Genomic DNA, 21919 nt, shown 5'->3' on the forward strand with positions numbered 1-21919 from the left:
GCCTTCCTTCAGCTTCTCTGACCTCTGAGTTCCAATGGACAGATGCAAGCACTTGATAATTAGGGAAGGGAGAGGAGGCCAGAGCAGAGAGAAACAGTCAAGAGCAGCTTTGGGGCAAGGTCCTGGTTCCCCATCAAAGGATACACACAACAGTATCTTGGAGCTATTCTGCAGGTAGTGTAACCCCCTCCAGATGGAAAAAATTAATGATTAATGATGGTATGCTGCCCACAAGCATGTACACCCCAGACCAACTGGACCTGAAGGATGATGGTGTGGACTCCTCCTTACCTCACCACCCACCCACCAGAAGAATGTCCACTAGCTGATCACGCTGTCTTTGAACAATTACAATAAAACATCGGACTTTCCTGGTGGATCAGTGGTAAAGAATCCACCTTGCAATGCAGGGGACATGGGTTCAATCCCTGGTCCAGGAAGATTCCACATAAGCCCGCATGCCGCAACTAGTGCAGCCAAATACATCTTTAAAAAATAAAAATAAAACTTGTCACTATCTTCCCCAAGTTTGGACACTTGGGTTTTGAGAGCATTAGTCCACTGTGTCCCCCTTGCCTGGTAAAGCAATAAAGCTACATTTTTCTACTTCACCCCCCAACAAAGAAAACTAAAATAGGTGTGTTTGTTGTAAGTAAGTTATACCTCAATAAAGTTGATCAACAAAAGAAAAGATAAGCAACAGCACTTGGGAAGGAGGGAGTGAGAACAGGAGTGAATACAGACTTATCAGGAAGCTATTATAGCTGTTCAGGTAAGGGGCAGAGGGACTCCCAGTGGAGTGGTAGTGACTGAATTGGAGACAGGTAGACATGAATGAATGAACTCATGATTTTCAAACTCCATGTTTAATCTGGTGCAAGGTGCAAAAGTTTGATGAAACGACAAAATATTGAACTGGATGTGAAAACCATTTTACCAAAAAAATCCTTAAAGAAAACAACTTCACATTTAGTAAAAGCAATAGGGCATAGCAGGTACTCAAATGCTAGGTTTCTTTGGGCTAGTATTTCAGTGTTTACCGGGAGTTTTGACATGTATACACTAGCCATCTTATTGCTGCTACTGCTAAGTCACTTCAGTCGTGTCCGACTCTGTTCGACCCCATAGACGGGAGCCCACCAGGCTCCCCCGTCCCTGGGATTCTCCAGGCAAGAACACTGGAGTGGGTTGCCATTTCCTTCTCCAATGCATGAAAGTGAAAAGTGAAAGTGAAATCACTCAGTTGTGTCCCCATGGACTGCAGCCTACCAGGCTCCTCCGTCCATGGGATTTTCCAGGCCAGAGTACTGGAGTGGGGTGCCATTGCCTTCTCCGGGCCATCTTATTAGGCTGAACCATATGAAATTACCCATTTTGACCCTTTTTACCCCAGAATGGCAACTTCGTATGTGCTGTGCTTAGTCACTCAGTCATGTCCGGCTCTTTGTGACCCCGTGGACCGTAGCCTACCAGGCTCCTCTGTCCATGGGATTCTCCAGGCAAGAATACTGGAGTGGGTTGCCATGCCCTTCGCCAGGGGATCTTCCCAACCCAGGGATCAAACCCAAGTCTCCTGCATTGCAGGCAGAGTCTTTACCATCTGAGCCACCAGGGAAGCCTGGCAACTTCATATAGCTCAATCTAATATAAGTCCTTGGATTCTTATTTACTCCTCACACCTGTGAGGTGAGTAACCCCTCCCCATCCCCCACACTTTTACAGATGACAAAAGCACCCACCAAGGGGTCAAAGAATTTGCCCAATATCACCTGCTTAGTAAATGATAGCAGCAAGGTTCAAACCCGTGACCGACTCCAGACCCCGGCTATAACCCCTGTGATCCACTGCTCAGAACACTGGACCATTCAGGGTGGAGCTGTCCGCGATGAGAGTGGTTTCTTAGAAATGTGTCCAGTCTCCTAGGAGTTTCTAAGGCTAAACCAGATCCCAAATGGAACCCTAGGGCCAGGTTTCTGGCCATCCTTCCCAGCATCTCCCAGGATCTGCTGTCCCTGTCCAGAATCCGGGCAGCCTTTTTGCTGCTCCATATCCCCTGGATAGGCATCTCCTAATTACGCCTTCTGATGGCTTCTCACCTACCTGTCCAAACCCCACCCCACCTGCCCTGTGTCACAGGGCTCACTGTCCCTAACAGCCCCATCCGGGCCTCTAAAATCTTCGCTGCCACTCAGAGTTCCTGATCGTTATCACAAGCTGACTCGCACGCTCTACACGGGAGGGTCCCTGCACGAGTGTCTGGCTGGAGGGCTTCGGGGGTCCCACTCTTTTACCCAGGATGGCAGGGCAGGGCAGGATCTTCCGACCACTCTCTCAAATGTGGCTGGCTGCTGTCACACCCGAGTCTCAGCTCTTTCCTGGCTCTTGAAGTGCTCAGAGAACACCAGGGGGAAAACTGGGTGCAGAGTAGCAGGTGTTTTACGGGTCTCAACCTCCTGCAAGGGAGCTGGAGGAGCTCTAGGGGAGTGATTTCCAGGCCGTCCTTCCCCAAGCCAACCTCCCTTGGTTTTGGGCACATTTGCCCAAAATCTGAAGGCTCCCGCGTCTTGGGCTGCGGCGCGTCCCTTGCTCGCGAGGCCCTGGCGGTCCGTGAGCCCCGGCGTCGCCGACCGAGCGCCCGGGCAGGTGGGGTGGGGGGGGGGGGGGGGCCGGGGTGACCCCGCCGGGGTCGCAGCGCAGGACTGGAGAGCGCGGTCGGGAGGCCGCCACTTTCCCCGAACAGGAACTCGCTTGGGGCTGCGACGGCGACCGTGGCGGGGACCGAGGGCGGGGAGACGGCCGGATCACAGGAAGCTGCCCGCAGGCCCAAGACGCGTCCACAAGCGCGGGCGGCCAGTCCTCCAGGGAGGGCGGGAGACACTCCGGGGGAGCCGCGCGCCTCCGCGGAGCCCCTGGCCTTCGCGTCGGCCCCGCGCTCGCTTGCCGGGAGGAGGCGAGGCGGAACATCCCCACACTTGGCGGAGCCGGCGGGAGGCGCGGGGGCGGCGGGAAGAGCCGCCTCGGGAGGGAGAGGGTGCGGCGCCTGCCCTGCCTCGCGGGTCTCCTCCTGGGCGCGGTGCTGCTGGCCGCGGTGCGAAGGCTCCCCCTGCGGAAGCCGCGGGGCCCCGGCCGGAGCCCCGCGAAGCTGGCAGAGGTGAGCGGCGGGGCGCGCTCGGTCCCTGCTCCTCCGGCCCGCAAGGGCGGGCAGCCAGGGCCCGGCCCCGACGTCCCCGAGCAGCCGGCGCTGGCCCGCTGCCCCCGACCTGCGGGGGCCCCCACCCCCGGGGAGAAATTTACTTGTGGGCGGAGTGGGGTGCGGAGTCATCCCGGAGCCGCCCGGCTTCCTCTCCTGTCCGCCCGGCGCGTCCCCGCGGCTGCCTGGCCCTGAGCGAACCTCGCCGGCAGCCGGGCCGGGCCGGGCCGGGGCGCGCTCCTAGAGGAGGGTGGGCGAGGACCCCCGCCCTTTGCGGGCCGGCGGGCGGGGGTTGCTGAGGTCCCGACAGTCCAGTCCCCCACCTCCGCTGCAGCCTCTTCAGTCAGATCTGCAAAGGATTTGAGTCCTTTGGGGTGTGAATTGAGGGAAGGTGATTGCAGCCATGAAATTAAAAGACGCTTACTCCTTGGAAGGAAGGTTATGACCAACCTAGATAGCATATTCAAAAGCAGAGACATTACTTTGTCAACAAAGGTCTGTCTGGTCAAGGCTATGGTTTTTTCCAGTGGTAATGTATGGATGTGAGAGTTGGACTGTGAAGAAAGCTGAGTGCTGAAGAATTGATGCTTTTGAACTGTGGTGTTGGAGAAGACTCTTGAGAGTCCCTTGGACTGCAAGGAGATCCAACCTAAGGGAAATCTGTCCTGGTGTTCATTGGAAGGACTGATGTTGAAGCTAATACTCCAGTATTTTGGTCACCTGATGCGAAGAGGTGACTCATTTGAAAAGACCCTGATGCTGGGAAAGATTGAGGGCAGGAGGAGAAGGGGACGACGGAGGATGAGATGGTTGGATGGCATCCCCGACTCAATGGACATGAGTTTGAGCAAGCTCTGGGAGTTGGTGATGGACAGGGAGGCCTGGCATGCTGCAGTCCATGGGGTCGCAAAGAGTCAGACACAACTGAGCGACTGAACTGACTGACTGAGGTAGTAAGTGGGGGTCCTCCAACTGCTGGGTGGGACCTTTGTATTACTAGGAGCTTGGACAAGAAGAAGAGGCCAGTAAGAGGTAGAGGAACACTTTCTGGGGCCAAGCGGGGGTCTGTGAGTGGGCTTTTGGATAAGCCTGAAGTCAAAGGAGTGAGACCAAAAGTAGTTTCTGTGCTGTGCTTAGTCCCTCAGTTGTGTCTGACTCTTTGGGACCCCACGGACTGTAGCCTGCCAGGCTCCTCTGTCCATGGGATTCTCCAGGCAAGAATACTGGAGTGGGTTGCCATGCCCTCCTCCAGGGGATCTTCCCAACCCAGGGATGGAAGCCAGGTCTCCCTCATTGCAGGTGGATTCATTACTGCCTGAGCTGCATGGAGAGAAACCCCTGTCTGTCAAAACCCAGGTCTCCCATCACTGGTCGTCCTCAGCCCACCCATCCCTCCTGGACTGCTGTGGACACTCATCCCATGGGAACAGACCCTGCCAGACTCATTCTGGGGTTTGCATGAGCAGGCCTGTATGGTATGGGTCCTGCCCTTCCCCTGTGCCCTGCAATTCCAGGAGGAGGCCAACGTGGTCCTCCTTTTCCAGACTGAGGGCCGAGGTGTGTGTAGGAGAGTGCTGTGAAGTAAGAGAGCCCCAGCTTGGGACCTTCTTGGTGCTCAGGTTGCTGAGGTCACTCCGGAGACAATGGGAAGGAGGCACCTCCCATCACTGCGTTTTGGAGCTTCCCTGGTGGCTCAGTGGTAAAGAATCCACCTGCAATGCCAGAGCCACAGGAGGCACGAGTTCTATCCCTGGGTCAGGAAGATCCCCTGGAGGAGGGCATGGCAACCCACTCCAGTATTCTTGCCTGAAAAATCCCATGGACAGAGGAGCCTGGCAGGCTACAGTCCATGGGGTCCCAAAGAGTCAGACAAGACTGAGTGATTGTGCATGCACACACTGCATTTTAATGGGGTCTCTGTGGACCACTGTCTATCCATATTTTTTTCACAACTGCCCTCCCTCCTAAGGAGATTTTTAGACTCTATTTTGTTCTAAGTACCTCCCCCCATGAAATTTTAATACCACATATATACTGTCTGTTCATGTACTATGGCCCTTTGGAGTGTTACAAACCATTGTAATACTTCGATTTTTTTTTTTTTTTTTTTGCCTCTTCCCTGATATCTAACTTTTGCCCCTATTGAGAGTACATCCTATGGACCAAGGGTTTTCAGCCTTCACACCGCAGTCATTTTGGGGTTGTACAGTTCTGTGCTGTAATGTTGTAGAATGTCTAGCAGTGTCCCTGGCCTCTACCTACTAGGGGCCTGTAGCACCCACCACCCACCCCACCCCCAACAGAACCAGACATTTTCCCCGGAGAGATACCTGCTTTCCCACCCACTGTTGGGAGCCACTGCTGAGGACAATCCAGAGGAACCGAACACCCTCTCGCCAGTCCCACCTCGGGGGTGGAGATGACAGTGGAAATAAAATTAATTAATTAAACTGGCATTTTTCTAGCCATTTGGCATAAATACTTTAGTATTGTACTTACCACTTTATATTGTGATTATCTTTAGTATGTTTCTGGATCTGCCCCCAAGGCCAGCCTAGAGGATGAGTTATTTCAGAGCCAAAGTCACATCCCAGCCCTAGTATAGAGCCTGGCATGCGCACTCAGTCGTGTCCAGCTCTTTGCGAGCCCATGGACTATACCTATCAGGCTCCTCTGTCCATGCAATTTCCCAGGCAAGAACACTGGAGTAGGTTGCCATTTCCTCCTCCAAGGTATCCTCCCAACCCAGGGACAGCACCTGGGTCTCCTGCATTGCGGGCAGATTCTTTACTGTCTGAGCCACAGGGAAGCCTGCCTTCTGTTCTAGTTAGGAGCAAACAGCCAAACATCAAGCAGCCTTAAGCAAACGGCCGCAGGGCCCAGCATTCTGTGTGCCAGGCCTTTGTGTCCTCACATGAAGGGCAAGGAAACTGACAGTGGGTCCAGTAACTCATCAGCCAGGATCCAAACCCAGCTCTGCTTACTTCTTCAGGCTCTGGGCACCTAACCCTGGCACCCACCACTTCCTTGGCTGGCAAGGGAAGACCCTGGGGTAGGGCAGAGGAGAGTTGGGGGCTTGCAGCCGCAAGAGGGTGATGGAGGTTAGAACTAGCCAAGAGAGAAGAACCGAGAGAGGGCAACTGCTCTGCAGCAAGGACTGTCCTTCAGGAAGGATCCACCCCCCAGGGCAGAGCTGGGGACACTCATGCTGTGGCAGCAGGGGCTCCCCCATGGTGGGAGGAGGTGCTTTGTGAGGGCACAGGCTGAGATGAAGGACTGGACACAGAGGAAGGAGCCTCTCCAGGGATGCTGTCCAGGGCAGCGTCATGCATATGTGTGTGGGTGTGTATTTGGGGGGGTGGGTACTTGGCAATTCAGTCCTTGTCCATCGTCCAGCCAGTTACCCAGCAGCAGGGCCTGGACTGCAGGAGGAGCCTTGGGGATTGAAAGGTCTCACCTGCCAGGTGGGTGGCACCTAGAAGCAGGTATTTTTCTAGCCTAATGGGTGAGTAAGTGACCAAAGGGGGACTGGCACCCAGGCCTGTGTGGGGCCAATCCTGTGGCCTTGCCCTCTGCCACCTCCGGCACCTGGGCTCCTCCCTCCACTTTGACTATGACCTCCGTTCTCCCCCCAGACCATCCTTCTCGCTCTGAGAGCTTGGAACCACCGGCAAGCCAGGTGAGGGAGAGAGGGAAGGTCAGGAACGGGGCCCCGGAGGCGCGGCTGCTCAGTGGTCCAGGCAGGTTGCAGCCTCCTCGCTGGATCTCGGTGTCCTCACCTCGCCCCTGCCACTCTCACCTCACTCAATGGTTCCGGGGACCAAAGTGAAGGAGGCATGAGAAAAGCAGAGCATCCTGCTCTAGTGTTTTGATTGTTTGACACATTCTGTACCCTGGAGTGGCAGGCAGCGTGCCAGAGGGTGCAGCCCCTGCCTGGAGGTGGCAAAGCTCAAGGGTTGAGAGCATGGGCGCTCCAGCCTTATCACCTGCCTGCAAACCTGCTCTGCCAACCCCCTGTGTCAGTCAGTCAGTCATTTCAGTCGCTCAGTCGTGTCCAACTCTTTGCGACCCCACGGACTGCAACATGCCAGGCCTCCCTGTCCATCAGCAACTCCCGGAGTTTACTCAAACTCATGTCCATTGAGTCGGTGATGCCACCCAACCATCTCATCCTCTGTCGTCCCCTTCTCTTCCTGCCCTCAATCTTTCCCAGCATCAGGGTCTTTTCCAATGAGTCAGTTCTTTGCATCAGATGGCCAAAATATTGGAGTTTCAGCTTCAGCGTCAGTCCTTCCAATGAACACCCAGGACTGATCTCCTTTAGGATGGACTTGTTGGATCTCCTTGCAGTCCAAGGGACTCTCAAGAGTCTTTTCAACACCACAGTTCAAAAGCCCCCTGTGTAACCCCGAGCAAGTTACTTCACCTCTCTGATCCTCGGCTGCCTCCTCTGGGAAGCGAGGATGATGCTAGGGCCTGGTGTGTGTCAGTGCCTACAGGGTGCCCGGGAGCAGTGGCCCCGTGCAGAATGACAGTGGGTTCTCTAAGCGCTTCAAGATGGCAACAGCAGGGCGATAAGCCTGGCGCAGGTACGCAGGTCACACAGCCTGAAGCCAGCCCTGGTGCTTGGAGGGCGTGTTCCGAGGTCTCCACGGTGGGGCCAGGGTGGGCTGGGTTAGAACAGCACATGCCAGGGAGGAGGGTGACGTCCAGCCCCGTCCCCCTGCCCGTGGTCCTCTGGCCGTTGACTGCTGGGACCCCAGCACCTCCGGGAAGCTGGAGTGACTGTGTGCAGCCTGGCTCTGGAGGGTTCACCTGGGCCTCAGAAGCAGGTGGTTAGAGGAGGCGGGATCCTGCAACTGGGTTTCATTATCTGGAACAAGTTCCCGACCCCGGAGAGGAGGTATGAGAGGAGGAGGCAGGGGGCCTGTGAGGGAGGCTCGAGCAAGGCAGTAAGCATTTGTAGGGGGAGGCTCTTGGGTTAACTGGAAACACGTGGGTCAGGGCTGCCCTGCCAAGCCTGGGAGGGTATGCGTGGGCCCGTGTGTATGTGACAGAGAGAGGGGCAATGGATGGTGGGGCTATAACTTGGTATATATCAGTGTATCTCATGTTTATCAGGGTAATGGCACCATCCCCCGAAAGAATGGAATTGTGTATTTGTACACACGGGAAGCTCCACATTTGAGCGTAACAGATGTGGGAGGTGGCCCCGTGGGACAGAGCAGGTCTTCTTACACAGGCTGGAGCCTCGGCAATTGCTTGAGAATGTCCTGGAGGTCCGTGCACTGCCTGGTAATCCTGCCTCGGTGGTAGGGTGGCGGATGTGCTCTTCAGACCAAATAAGATGTAAAGAGCTAACTGTGATGGCTAGAGGGCTACTGCCCCCTCTCTCTCTCCGAGAACGATCTATCACCTCCCTTCGGTGACATTCACCACACGCTTGCCGTGTGCTAGGCACCATGCTAACCCAGCCATCCTACAGATAGGGACGGCCAGCCATTTCCCTAATATACAGGGGGAGCAATTCAGGGAGATTAAGTAACCTGCCCAAGGTCACACAGTAAGTGTCCAAGTTGGGGTTTGAAGCCAGGCAATGTGGCCTCCAGCCTTGCACTCGTTACCCCCACGTTCAGGGACCAGACAAGAAGATGAAGGCGGAGGTGCTCTGCATGCCGAGGTGGTTGCCCTTGAGGGTTATTGGCCTCAGCATCTGCACAGGCACCTCTGCACTGATGCCTGGGCGTTGAGATCCAGCAGAACTGCAGATGAACACAAACTCCTTTAGTGTGACCTGCGAGAGCTTATGTAAATCCCTCGCCCTCTCTGAGCCTCCACAGCCCCATCGTTAACACAGAGATAGTCACACTCACCCTTTGGTGTTGCTGGCGGTCATCCACAGCAGTGATTTACTGAGCGCCTGCAGGGTGCCAGGCACCGTACTGAGCACAAGATACATGTGAGCAAAGCAGACAGACATTTCTTTCTGCCCAGGGCTGACACTTACTAGCTGGAGTAAGTGTCAGAAGGTACATAAAGGACCTGGCCGGGGCCTGGTATGGAAGACATGCTCAGACGATGCTCGGGTGCTCTGCCCACCTCCCCACGGGCTTCACTTCCTGTTGTCTGAGGGCTTTTGCCAGCACTGGGACCTGCTCTGAGCTGTTCATGGCAAGCCAGACGTGGCTGGAGTGCAAATCCTCTCCCACACCCAGCCTCCCTCAACCAGTGACTGACGGGTAACTGGGGCTCCCAGAGGGACGCATGCTAGTGGTCCACTGTGGTCACTGGCTTCATGGAGCATTTTTTATTAGCTGCCTCCCTTCCCCGACTCACTCTCGGACTCCCCACTTGGTCTCCAGGGATTACCTTCCAAGGGAACCACTTGCCCTTGAAGCTTTGTCTCAGGGTTGGCTTCTCAGGGAACCCAGACGAAGGCCAGATAGCCACCCCCACCCTCAGGGGTTCCCCAGGGGCTGATACAGGGCAGGAGGCCCCCAGAGAGGAAGGGAGGGTGCATGGCTGTGAAGTTGAGCCAGGGCTTCCTATGGGCTCTGCTCATCATCTGGCCCGAGGTGGCACCAGGGCAGGGAGGGCTGGGAATGGATACTTTGAACGCCCGCTGGGTACCAGCTCTGTCCCGTCGCTGTTTCCAGTTACAGATGAGGACGCTCACTGAGGTTACACACCTGCCGGGGTCCCACAAATCAGAAACCAGGCCACCACTGGGATTCAGACCTGGCAGCCTCTAGAGCAGGGTTTCTTAACTAATAGCACTGTCGACTGGAAAAATCCTTGATTTCCTTGCTATGAAAGGGCTTCTCCGGTGGCTCGGTGGTAAAGAATCCGCCTGCAATGCAGGAGACACAGGAGAGGCAGCTTTATCTCTGGGTCAGGAAACTCCCCTGGAGGAGGAAATGGCAACCCAGATGCATTGTAAGATCTCTAGCTTCTACCCACTGGATGCCAGCAGCACTCCCTCCTGTGATAACTATTAATATCACTGCCAAATGGCGAAACACGGCACTTATGCCCACCAGGCTGGGCCATCTAAATCACCTGGAAAGGCTGCAGACCCTGAACTCCTGTTCCCCCAAGTCTCCCTTCTCTGTGCTCAGAGGCTGCAGACAGGCTGACTACACAAAGTCACAGGGACAGGTAGGAATTATGGGTGGGAACTGCTAGGAAGCCATCATCTGGGGAAGCTCCAGGCCTCCAAGACTGGCCGGTGAAGGTGTTGGGTTGTTGCCCTACTCCTCTGTCCATCCTTTACTCATCCACCCTGGCTATCTGGACCAGAACACTTTCACTCAGAATTTCGAGTGCTGGTTGAGACGGGCCCAGGGCTGCCCTGGGACCAGGTGTTTAGGGCAGGAGCCTTGGAACCAGGCATCTGGGGACCACAGAGGGGTCAAAGGGGAGAGATGTGAGAAATCAGACTGATTCAGTCCCTGATTTGTGCAGTAGACTCTCAGCGCTCTCACCTGTAGGGCTGGAGCATGATGATTAAGAGTGTGGACTCTAGGCCCAAGCTGTCTGGTTCAAATCCTGGTTCTCCCACTAAATGTCTGTGTCACTCCAGGCAAGTTACTTGCCCTTTCGGTGCCTTAGTTTTCATTATCAAAATGGAGATGACAGCTAGCACTGACATCTGAGGGTTTTGGGGAGGATGAAGCAAGCAATTAAGTATTTGAAATAGTGCTGGGCACACAGTGGATGCTGTGGAAGTGTTGGATAAGTAAAATTCTGACAGTCCTTCCAGGCAGGAATTATTGTCCTCATTTTGTTGATGGGAAATCACCAGATTGAATGAGCTGGTAAGAAGAACTGACTCTCCAGATCCATGTTTTCCAGTACTACCACACTGCCCAGCTAGGAAGTAGAAGGCAGGGTCAAGGCTGTGGCCTGGGTGAAGCAGGGTCCAGAGGCTCCCAGCCCCTGAGGCTCACGGGACAGAGCTGGACAGGCTCGTTCTGCCCTGGTGTAGGGACCTGGGCAATGGGGCTGCAGCCTGGAGGTAGGTGCTGAGCTCCCAGTGTCCCAGTCTGAGCAGAGAAGGCCAGAGAAAGAGCCAGAGACATCCAGGATCTACTTTCACTCACTACTTGCGCTGTAGCAAGGACAGGCCCAGTGTGGACCTCATGACACTGGCCAGCAGAGAGAATTGACTGGCAGACAGACGGACACACCCACGGCCTGGAAATCCGGGCCCCAGGTGGGCAGGCAAAGGAAGCTATAGCTGTGGTTAAGGATGCCAGGGAATACAGACCCTACATGGATGGCTTGGGAAGGCCAGGTGGCAGGGGGGCGTCAGAGGGGAAGGGTCCAGGGCCGCTGCCCACACCTGTGTCAAGGCTCTCCGAGCCCCCTGCCCTGACCTGGGAGGGCCGGAGTGTCTGTTCTCTGACAAGGGCCCTGGGGGATTCTGAGGCTGCGAACTGGACTTTGGAATTGCTGCCTAAAACACCTCCCTTCCCCTCCAGGCCTCCGTTTCTTCCATCTGTGAAAGAGGAGGTGGGATTGTGCCTCTTCCGTGTGTAGAAACCTGATTTGACCCCTCCTCCTCATGCCTCACGTTGGCATCATTTCACCCGAGCGCTTTGGGGGCATCGTCCACCCTCTGAGGTGTCAGAGCAGACGTGGCTTTGTGTAATTAATTTATTATTTGGCTGTGCTGTGTCTTCGCCGTGCTGCTCAGGCTGTTCCTTGCAATCATGGGTTTAGTTGACCCACGGCCTGTGGGATCTCAGCTCCCCATCTAGGGGTCAAACCCGCGTCCCCTGCACCGGAAGGCAGATTCTTTACCACTGGACCACCAGGGAAGTCCCCAAACAGACATGTTTGGGTGCGTGGTCACAAGTGGGTATGTGACCTGGTCTGGCCCCAAACCTCCTGCCTCCCCCCTGCTCCCCACCCCCTCCCAGCCTTTCCCAGGTCCACATGGGCCTTGACCTCAGCCTCCCCAGATCCCAGCTCTCCCAGAGAAGAGGAGGAGACCCCTCTGCTCTCCAGGGCCCACCTCCAGGCAGGGTCACGTCGACACAGATGTCGGGCGCTCCCTGAATCAGCACCCCTGGTCCTAGATAAGACGCCCTCACCTGGGACCCTGAAGGACGCTCCCTTGCTGCTGGAGCTGCAGAAATTGCCAGCATTGACCAATACAGATTTGAGTGCCTTGAACCCCAACATCCAGGTGAGGGCTACAAGGGCGGCCATGACCCAGCGGATTCCTGGAGAAAAGCTGGGCTCAACAGCTCAGCTCCGAGGTCAGGCATCTCATCCTGATCTCATCTCATCCTCATCTATTCCGTGGAGGACGGGGGTCCTGTGTGGGTCAGACAAGGTGACTCTCATGCCCCACCTATGGAGTAGGAGGAGTCGGGCTTCCCCACCTCTTAGCTGCAGACCATCACGTGGCTCTCACAGCCTCTATCGCCTAGATGTTGTTGTTCAGTCGCTCAGCTGTGTCCGACTCTTTGCAACCCCATGAGCTGCAGTATGCCAGGCTTCCCTGTCCTCCACTATCTCCTCGAGTTTGCTCAGATCATGTCCATTGAGTTGGTGATGTTATCTAATCATGTCTAGTTAGACCATAGCAAGGGGCAAACAGCACCAATCTGACAGGGCTATCATGAGGACTGAATGAGCAGAGAATGTTTCTTGAGTGGCAGGCGGTTCCTGGAATATGGGCAGAGTTCAAGTAGAAAGCCCTGAAGGTCTGATCTTCCCTGGCCAGGCCCACTCCTTACTACAGGCCCCTGAAGAAGAATAGGGTAGATCGCCCACCAGAGGGGCTTTATGGGAGAGAAAACTAGAGAGGTTGGTGGAATTCCAGCTTACAGTCTTCACTGTCAGCCCTGAATCCCTAAAGATAATAATTCCTGCATTTTGTGTACCATCTACAGCTTATAAAACACTTTCACTGAAAGAAAAAACCACAAAAATATGAAACACATAACATTCTAAAGTTGTTTAAAAGTATGCGTGTGTGTATCCGTATATCTAAACTTGGAGTGTTAATTACCAAAATGTTACCTGTCACAAATGGAATATGGGTGATTTCCCTTTTCTTTGTATTTTGTTGGTTCCCCCACCCAATTTTGTCCTTTGACCTCATGTTACTTCATAATAGCCCCAAAATGATGTTTTTAAAGTTCACATTCACATAAATGATTTCACGTTATTTATTTTCTGTCCACAAAGTGGTGAACAAGAGCCCTTCCCCGGGCTTCTGGGGGGTTTGTTGTCACTTGGTCTCATTTTCTGGCCCTACAATGAGGAAGTGGAGGTTCAGGGCTGTTGGTGGCCCCAGCAGCTGGGCAGTCTGTGGGCTGCTGGAGCCAGAATTCAAACCCAGCTTCTCATAAATGAGTGGATCTCCAACCTGGCACGTTAGAACTATCACATCTGGTCCCATCTCACACTTGTTAAATCTGTCTGGGGTGAGATTAGCGGGTCAGGAATCTCCCTCAAATTCTGATGCAAGGCCAGGGCTTAGGCTGTGACCCCAGCTGCCCCAGGGAGACCAAGAAGGTTGACCAGAAGAACGGGCTGGTTTAGAGAAGGGGTTGGACCTCTCCCCCTGACCCTAGGCCTATCATCTCCCTCCTCTTTGGAGCCTGGCTCTAAGGCCTCCCTCCGTGGCTGGGTGTGTCTGTCCCTCTGCAGGTGACTATCGACGTGGTAGTGGATCCCCAGGATGAGCTGGAGGTGGACCTGATGGCTGAGCCCAACAATCGCTGGTCCGAGGGCGCCCCCTGCTGGCTGCCTGCTGAGGAACTCTTCTGGCCTCTCTCCTGGGGCTACTCAGAGGGTGAGGAAGAGAGGCCCGTCTCAAGGGCAGAGCCTCAGGGGAAGAGCAGGAGGAGGAAGAGGAGGATGACCCCCCAGAGTACAGTGAGGGTGAGGACCAGGAGGACAGTGAGGAACACGGTAGAGATGATCAGGAGCCGGGCTTCAGTGGGGCCGCAGGAGGCTGGGAGCAGGGCCCACTGTCTCCCAGAGACTGGGCCTTTGAGGAGCCTGATCGCTACGGTGAGTACCCCCATCTTGACCTCCCTGGCTGCTGCCCCTGGAGGTCCTGAGCGGAAATAAGGGTGACAGCTTCCTGGGCAGGGGCAGTTGTGGAAGTCTGGAGCTTAGGCCCTGTACCAACACCATCATCAGCTCAATAGTAACACCCAAGGCTTGCAAAGGCTTTTATTTTTTAAACATTTGACTCTACAATAGCCCTGAGATCCCTTAAGCAAAACAGGCATTTGTTAATAATATTTATTTACATCTATCAGTTTTCCAACAAATTAAGAAATATTATAAATCCCACCACTCACAACTGACCTCAGACTGTGTGAGTCTGAATCCTGGGTCTGCTGCTTACCAGCTGAGTGACCTTGGGCAAGTTACTTAACCTCCCTGGGCCTCGCTTCCTTCCTCTACAAAATGGAGATGGGCACCACCCTTACTACTTGGAACTAAGTGTAGAGAGTGGTGAGTTAATGCTTTTAAAGTCTAAGTACATAGTAAACAAGGTATTGGCGATGATTATTTTAGAAAGCAAGATGACAACACAGACTGTTCAGAAAATATCACCTGAAACCTGCCCCCCCCACCCCCCGCCCCGCCACCATGACAGGCATTTTTATTTTTGCGTGTTGCAGTTCCGGTTTTCCCTGGGTAAGAATGTTTCACGCAGTGTTACAGCTGTACTTTCCAGAGCCCTAGTGACACATCATTGGTTCAGACTAAGTCATAGCAGGCTTTCCCTGTTTTACCAGAGTCACGTAAGCTAACAGGCAGAATTTTCATGATTTTCGACATTTCTTCTATTGATTTTTCTTAATCACTTGGTGCCAGCCTGTTCAGACCTGCCTGGGAAGTGAGGAGAGGGCCAGGCATGTGTGTTGAGTACTTCAGGGGTTCCAGTGAGAGCCCTGGTGCATTTCGGGTCCCTCAGAGCAGGACTGGGTCACTAACGTGGGGAGCAGGGACATTCTTTAATACCCCAAATGCCAGGAAAGTATTGTCAACTATGGTTTTGATTGCCATAAAAGTGTAGCTTAAAGATGTAGGCGGACTTTTCCAAGGTCCCCCCAGCAGCGATCAAGTGGCCTCCAGATAGCTTTGCTCTGTGTTGCTATGTGGGCACAGAAGGGGTGACTGGGGTTTGTGACACCTCCTGCATTTGCCCAAGTGTTCACTGCACAGGGGTGCCAAGCTGAACAGGTGAGTGGGGCTGAAATTGGACCCCTGCTTCATCCACTAGGGGAGTCCTGGCCCCAGGGCTGCGTCCTGCAGAGGAAGGGGGTGCCTTTTGCTAATTCACACCAGGGCACCTCATGGGCTCTGCCCACTCACACCTGGCTCCCTGCCTTGACCCAGACTATGAGCTTCAGGAGGAGTGGAGCCCCTGGTCTCTCTGCAGTGGGAGCTGTGGCAGTGGCCAGCAGAGGACTCAGCCCTGCAGCTACACCTGCATTGCCTCCAAGTCCTGCGCCTGCGACCTGCCCCCGTCCTGGTGAGATGAGCCCCAGCGCCTGCAGAGGGAGTGGCTTGCACTGTCTGAGCCTTGTACAGGGTGGACTCGGGAGAGGGGAGCCAGGAAGCTCACAAACGTGGTGGTCCTGCCCCGTCCCAGGTGGCTGTGGGCACCACAAGCCTAGTGAAGGCTGGCGCCCACTGGGGGCACAGACATGCCCTGTGGCACCACCAGCCTGGTCTCCTCTGTTCCCCAAGGTGCCGAGGACAAGGACCCCTTGGGCTTCCACAGTGAGAGGTGGCAGCCCCTGGCGATGCTATGGACACGCTCCACCCAGGTCAGTGTGGGGGGCTAGCCCTGTCCTCTGGGGGTCTGGAGGAGAACCTCTCTCGGAAGGGTGGAACCTCACTGCACTGGCAGGAATAGTGCCTCCTGGATGCAGAGCACATCTTTCAGCTGGAAGGTTAGCCTCCCCAGCAAGGGGACCGTAGCACTTCTGAGCAACCCCCTTGCCAGGCCCACTGGCCTTTCCCAGCCTGATATTCCTGCTGAGAAGGTCTTGAGGGGAGCCACAGAGCTTGGGAGATCATCCAGGGGAACAGAACAGGACAGGGACCTTGTAGCTTGCCCTCCCTGGTCACTCTTGGATGCTCCTGGCAAGCTCTGTCTGGGGAGCAGGTGCTGTCAAAACTGGTCAGGGTCCAGAGCTCCAGACCGCTCCTTTCCAGCAGTGAGGAGCAGGCCACGCTTTCACCAGCACACTCCCCATCTGTGTCCCTGGCGCTCATCTGCACCCCCAAGGAGGCAGGCAGCTGCCAGCAGCCTCCTTGCAGTTGACTCCTGTGCTCCATGCTGCAGAAGCTCGCTGAGCCAGGAAGGTGCACCCAGCCCTGTGGCGGGCAGGAGATTCCCAGAAGACTTAAGTCCGGTCCCAGCCTTCAAGGGGCTCGGGTCTTAGAGGGAAAGATGCACAGGACCAACTTAGGCCCAACACTGCCAAGTGGGCCCTAACGGTCTGGAGCAAAGAGGAAGGAGCAGTTTGTTCTGTGTGGTCAGAGAAGCCACATTTCCCAACAGAGGGAGAGAGGAGGAGGGCAGCATAGACACAGGGACCGCTGGGGGCCCAGAAGGATAGAGTGAACCTGAGAAGGGTAAGGTTAAGAACAGGAATAGGCCAGTGAGAGTGGTTAAAACAGGGAAATATTTTCTTACCGGGAGACTGAAACAGCTGTCCCTGCCCCCTACCACCCCAGCTCCTTCCCCAAGATCCCAGGATCTTTCCCACCACCCCGCATCTAAAAGGACAAAGGGTAGCTCATCGGGGCTTGCTGGCCCCCTCCTCTAGCCCCTTGGCCGTTGTCCATGTGGTCATGGCATGTTGCTTCAGCTTGCCTGCGTGGTGATATGTGGTCTCTCCCGACCGTGTTGGCCAGGTCGTTCTGCCCCCAGCTCGGGTGTGAGTACCTCCCCGCCTACCCGTTAAGATGCCTCCAAGCCACACCTTTGTACTGGCCCTTGAGTAACCCCCACCCCACCCAGGGGCTGACCGGTCCCTTGTTCCCCTGCCACCTCCCCTGCCCTCTGCAAATGTGGACAGCTGTGAAAAGTGGCTGAACTGCAAGAGTGACTTCCTGGCCAAGTACCTGAAGCCAGGTGCTGCGGGCCCTGCCCAGCTGCCCATGCGCATACGCGTTGGAGGCCGTGTCCAGCGCCGTGAGCCTGTGGGAGGAGCATCAAGGCCGCAGCTTCCGCTGGAGGGATGCCGGCGGCCCGTGCGAGCGCCTGGACGAGTACCGGTCCACAGCCCCTTCTGCCTGCGCTCTCTGCAGCACGCCGGCAGCCCAGCACTGCTGCTACGACGTGAGCAGCCGGCTGCTGACCCGGGGCAAGGGTGCCGGCGCGCCCGACTTGGTCAGCACCGACGTCTCGCCCGAGCTTCACTTCAAGGTGGACACGCTGCCCTGGATCCCGTGTAAGGCGGACTGCACCCACTACCACGCGGTGCGGCCCGCCAACAATGGCCGAGCCTGCGCGGACAACCCTCCCGAGGAGGAGTACCTGGCCCAGTTGCAGGAAGCCAAGGAGTACTAACGAGAGGCTGCCGCGCTGGACAACGTTTCCTCGCAGGACCCCCGCCTTCGCCCCACCTCTGCCCAGACCTGGTGAGGCCGGCCTGGAGCCTCGAGCCCTCTGCCTGGGAACCTGGGGCGGGCAGGTCAGCACGGTGTGGGGTCGGCTTAAAAGGTGTGTAAGGGGCCCAGGGGGAGGAGCTCCGCCCCCTCCAGGGGCCCAGGGGGAGGCCGCAGGGGCTGCCGGGAAATGCGTAGTCTGTGGAGAAACTCCCAACACGCCTGACCACCCGTTTTTCTCCCTTGGCATGGGAGCAGGGGTGAGCCGGGATCTCCACACGCAGGGGTGATTCCCGGAACCTGCGTTAAGTCCCCCAAAAGCCCCAGACCCGAGGGCCAGCCCTGCCACCCCCGCGGCCCGCCGCCGACGCCGCCCTCGGGCCAGCTGCCTTCCTCGGCTCTGAGCGGTGGCACGTGGCCGTCTTGCCCACCCCTGCTGGGAGGGTGGTCATCAGCCCTCCCACGAAGCTGCTTCCCATGGAGGTTCCAGTGGAGACCACCTCAGTCTAGGGCCGAAGGTCCGCTGTGGAAACATAAGTGGATAGGCTGAGGCAGCCAAGACGAGGCAGGATATCAGAGTGGGGCAGGGATCGACCAGTTCTAGGGGCTTTCTTTGTCCAGCTCACCTCTGTTCTATCCAACTCGTAGGAATATTGTGGGGCTGGGAGATCACACCACCCTGACTGAGCACAGGGTCAGGCCTGGGGAGGACTCGGAACCAAAGCAGGGTGGGTCAGGTGCTGGTAGGGCGAGCTGGTAGATCAGTTCTCCGGGTGTGTAGGTAGGTGTGTAGATGTGTGTTAGGGGACAGCCCTGGTGTGTCTGTGTCTGTGTATTAGGGGACAGCCCTGGTTTACAGTGTTTGGGCAATTTCTGTGGTGTAAACATACCCACTGTGGCCCACTTCAAGCTCCCAAGGTGATGTCGCTGAATGCACTGAGCTCAGACCTGGGAAGAGACGTGTATGATCAGCTCTGCTAGCACCTTCTGCCTCTTCCCTGCCTCCCCTCACCTTCACCTCCCTCTCCCCTCTGCAGCCATACTTCTTTGCCTTCTGTGGGTTGAAATGCTGATGTCCCAGTTGTCTCTGTTCACAAAAGCCTCTAAAAGGCTGGTCACTAACCCTTAGACAGCTGCCCTGAAGCTCTCTGGGAACTTCAGCAACAAAGCACTTTATTTTCTAATTCTGTCTGATAAAGAATTTGAGTTCCCAGGGGAGCAGAGAACTGTAGGGAGCCCTTGCTGACCTCTTAAGCCAAGCTTGCCTGGGCTGTGTTTGTAATTACCTAACCCAGCTGAGCTTCCCAGGTGGCGCTAGTGGTAAAGAACCCGCCTGCCAGTGCAGGTAAACAGAGGAGATGAGGGTTCAATCCCTGGGTCAGGAAGACCCTCTGGAGGAGGGTATGGCAACTCACTCCAGTACTCTTGCCTGGAGAATCCCATGGACAGAGGAGCCTGGCGGGCTACAGTCCATGGGGTCGCAGAGTCAGACATGACTGATGTGACTTAACACACATACAACCCAGCTGGGCAGACAGAGATCCGGGGTGCAGAGCTTACATGGGTTAGGTTATCTTTACTCAGACTCATAAAGGGTTACCTGAGAGGCAAGGAAGAGCTAGCAGGACCTCAGGGGCACATTCAGAGTCCTTTGGTCAGAGAGAGAAATTATATTGACACCAGAGGAAGTGGCCCTACTTCCCCAAGGAACTTGCTGCACGGGGATCTGATGCAGAGTTGTCCCAAGGACTACCCCTAAAAGATGGCCAAGGTGGACCTGTACCCTGCCTTAGTTGGTACCCTTACCATACACTCCACTGTCACTCCAAGCATTTGGGGAAGTCACATCAGGAAGCCAAATGAGACAAGGTCTGTTCAGAGCCGCTACCTGGAGAAGCTCAGAGAGGCAGATGTTTCCAGTTACCATCACACCTAAAGGTAAGTGTGTTAGTCTGGTCTGGGATCACAATCTAACAATGCTGGTGCAACTAGAATATTACAGGATCAAAGAGGGCAGCATCTCAGGTCCCTAGATGGGAACCAAGTTCCCTTCCCCGTCTCTTGAATGGGGAATTCAATAGGATTAGCACTAGGGAAGCCTACGATTAGCACAGGAATGTTTTAATTATGTTTTAGCAGAAACTTAAAAAAGATACACCAGAGTCTGTTTTCACAGGAAACTAATTTTCCTCCTAATATAATTTACCTTGACACTTAAATACACTATCTAAATTTAATCTATACCTAATGCTGATCCCATGCAAAAAAGATCTTCACAACCCAGATAATCACGATGGTGTGATCACCTAGAACCAGACATCCTGGAATGTGAAGTCAAGTGGGCCTTAGGAAGCATCACTACAAACAAAGCTAGTGGAGATGATGGAATTCCAGTTGAGCTGTTTCAAATCCTGGAAGATGATGCTGTGCAAGTGCTGCACTCAATTTTCCAGCAAATTTGGAAAACTCAGCACTGGCCACAGGACTGGAAAACGTCAGTTTTCATTCCAATCCCAAATAAAGGCAATGCCAAAGAATGCTCTACCGCACAGTTGCACTTATCTCACATGCTAGTAAAGTAATGCTCAAAATTCTCCAAGCCAGGCTTCAACAATACGTGAACCGTGAACTTCCAGATGTTCAAGCTGGATTTAGAAAAGGCAGAGGAACCAGAGATCAAATTGCCAACATCCGCTGGATCATCGAAAAAGCAAGAGAGTTCTGGAAAAACATCTATTTCTGCTTGATTGACTATGCCAAAGCCTTTGACTGTGTGGATCACAATAAACTGTGGAAAATTCTGAAAGAGATGGGAATACCAGACCACCTGACCTGCCTCTTGAGAAATCTGCATGCAGGTCAGAAGCAACAGTTAGAACTGGACATGGAACAACAGACTGGTTCCAAATAGGAAAAGGAGTTCGTCAAGGCTGTATTGACAAGGCTGTGGTGACTATTGACAATAGTCACCCTGCTTATTTAACTTATATGCAGAGTACATCATGAGAAATGCTGGGCTGGAGGAAGCACAAGCTGGAATCAAGATTGCCTGGGAGAAATATCAATAACCTTAGATATGCAGATGACACCACCCTTATGGCAGAAAGTGAAGAGGAACTAAAAAGCCTCTTGATGAAAGTGAAAGAGGAGAGTGAAAAAGTTGACTTAAAGCTCAACATTCAGAAAACGAAGATCATGGCATCTGGTCCCATCACTTCATGGCAAATAGATGGGGAAACAGTGGCAGACTTTATTTTTTTGGGCTCCACAATCACTACAGATGGTGACTGCAGCCATGAAATTAAAAGACTTGTTCCTTGGAAGAAAAGCTATGACTAAACTAGACAGCATATTCAAAAGCAGAGACATTACTTTGACAACAAAGGTCCGTCTAGTCAAGGCTATGATTTTTCCAGTAGTCATGGGATGTGAGAGTTGGACTATAAAGAAAGCTGAGCGCCGAAGAATTGATGCTTTTGAACTATGGTGTTGGAGAAGATTCTTGAGAGTCCCTTGGACTGCAAGGAGATCCAACCAGTCCATCCTAAAGGAGATCACTCCTGGGTGTTCATTGGAAGGACTGATGCTGAAGCTGAAACTCCAATACTTTGGCCACCTGATGCCAAGAGCTGACTCATTTGACCCTAATGCTGGAAAAGATTGAGGGCAGGAGAAGGGGACGACAGAGGATGAGATGGTTGGTTGGCATCACCAGCTCAATGGATACGAGTTTGAGTAGACTCCGGGAGTTGGTGATGGACAGGGAGGCCTGGCATGCTGCAGTCCACGGGGTCGCAAAGAGTCAGAAACGACTGAGCGACTGAACTGAACTGAATGCTCATCCCCCTCCTTTCTAATATAATTTACCTTGGCACTTAAATACACTATCTAAATTTAATCTATATGTGCTGCTAAGTTGCTTCAGTCGTGTCTGACTCTGTGCGACCCCAAAGACGGCAGCCCACACCAGGCTCCCCCGTCCCTGGGATTCTCCATGCTTGGCAATTATGCAGCCCCATTTTTAAATCTGTAATCTAAGTGATACTCTAAATTGCTACTGTGTCAAGCCACAGATGAGAGAAACTAAAAGGGGGGCTGGAAAGGAGCTTTGAAGGACTGGGGTGT

General features: G+C 54.4%; 1 protein-coding gene across 1 annotated transcript; it reads left to right on the top strand.

The window, feature by feature from the left end:
• The first annotated feature begins 236 nt into the window (after positions 1 to 236).
• ISM2 (isthmin 2) lies at positions 237 to 21201 on the top strand. The gene is given in 9 exon segments (XM_086318896.1): positions 237 to 273; positions 2613 to 3158; positions 12148 to 12383; positions 13859 to 14018; positions 14021 to 14224; positions 15569 to 15698; positions 15900 to 15978; positions 17213 to 17311; positions 17313 to 21201. Coding segments are annotated over 9 exon segments (1935 nt in total). The 3' UTR covers positions 17757 to 21201.
• Positions 21202 to 21919: the final 718 nt, after the last annotated feature.

The sequence above is a fragment of the Bos grunniens genome, chromosome 10, assembly GCF_055505025.1.
Source record: "Bos grunniens cultivar Pamir isolate PY7600 chromosome 10, Bosgru_T2T1.0, whole genome shotgun sequence".
NCBI classification, from domain to species: domain Eukaryota; kingdom Metazoa; phylum Chordata; class Mammalia; order Artiodactyla; family Bovidae; genus Bos; species Bos grunniens.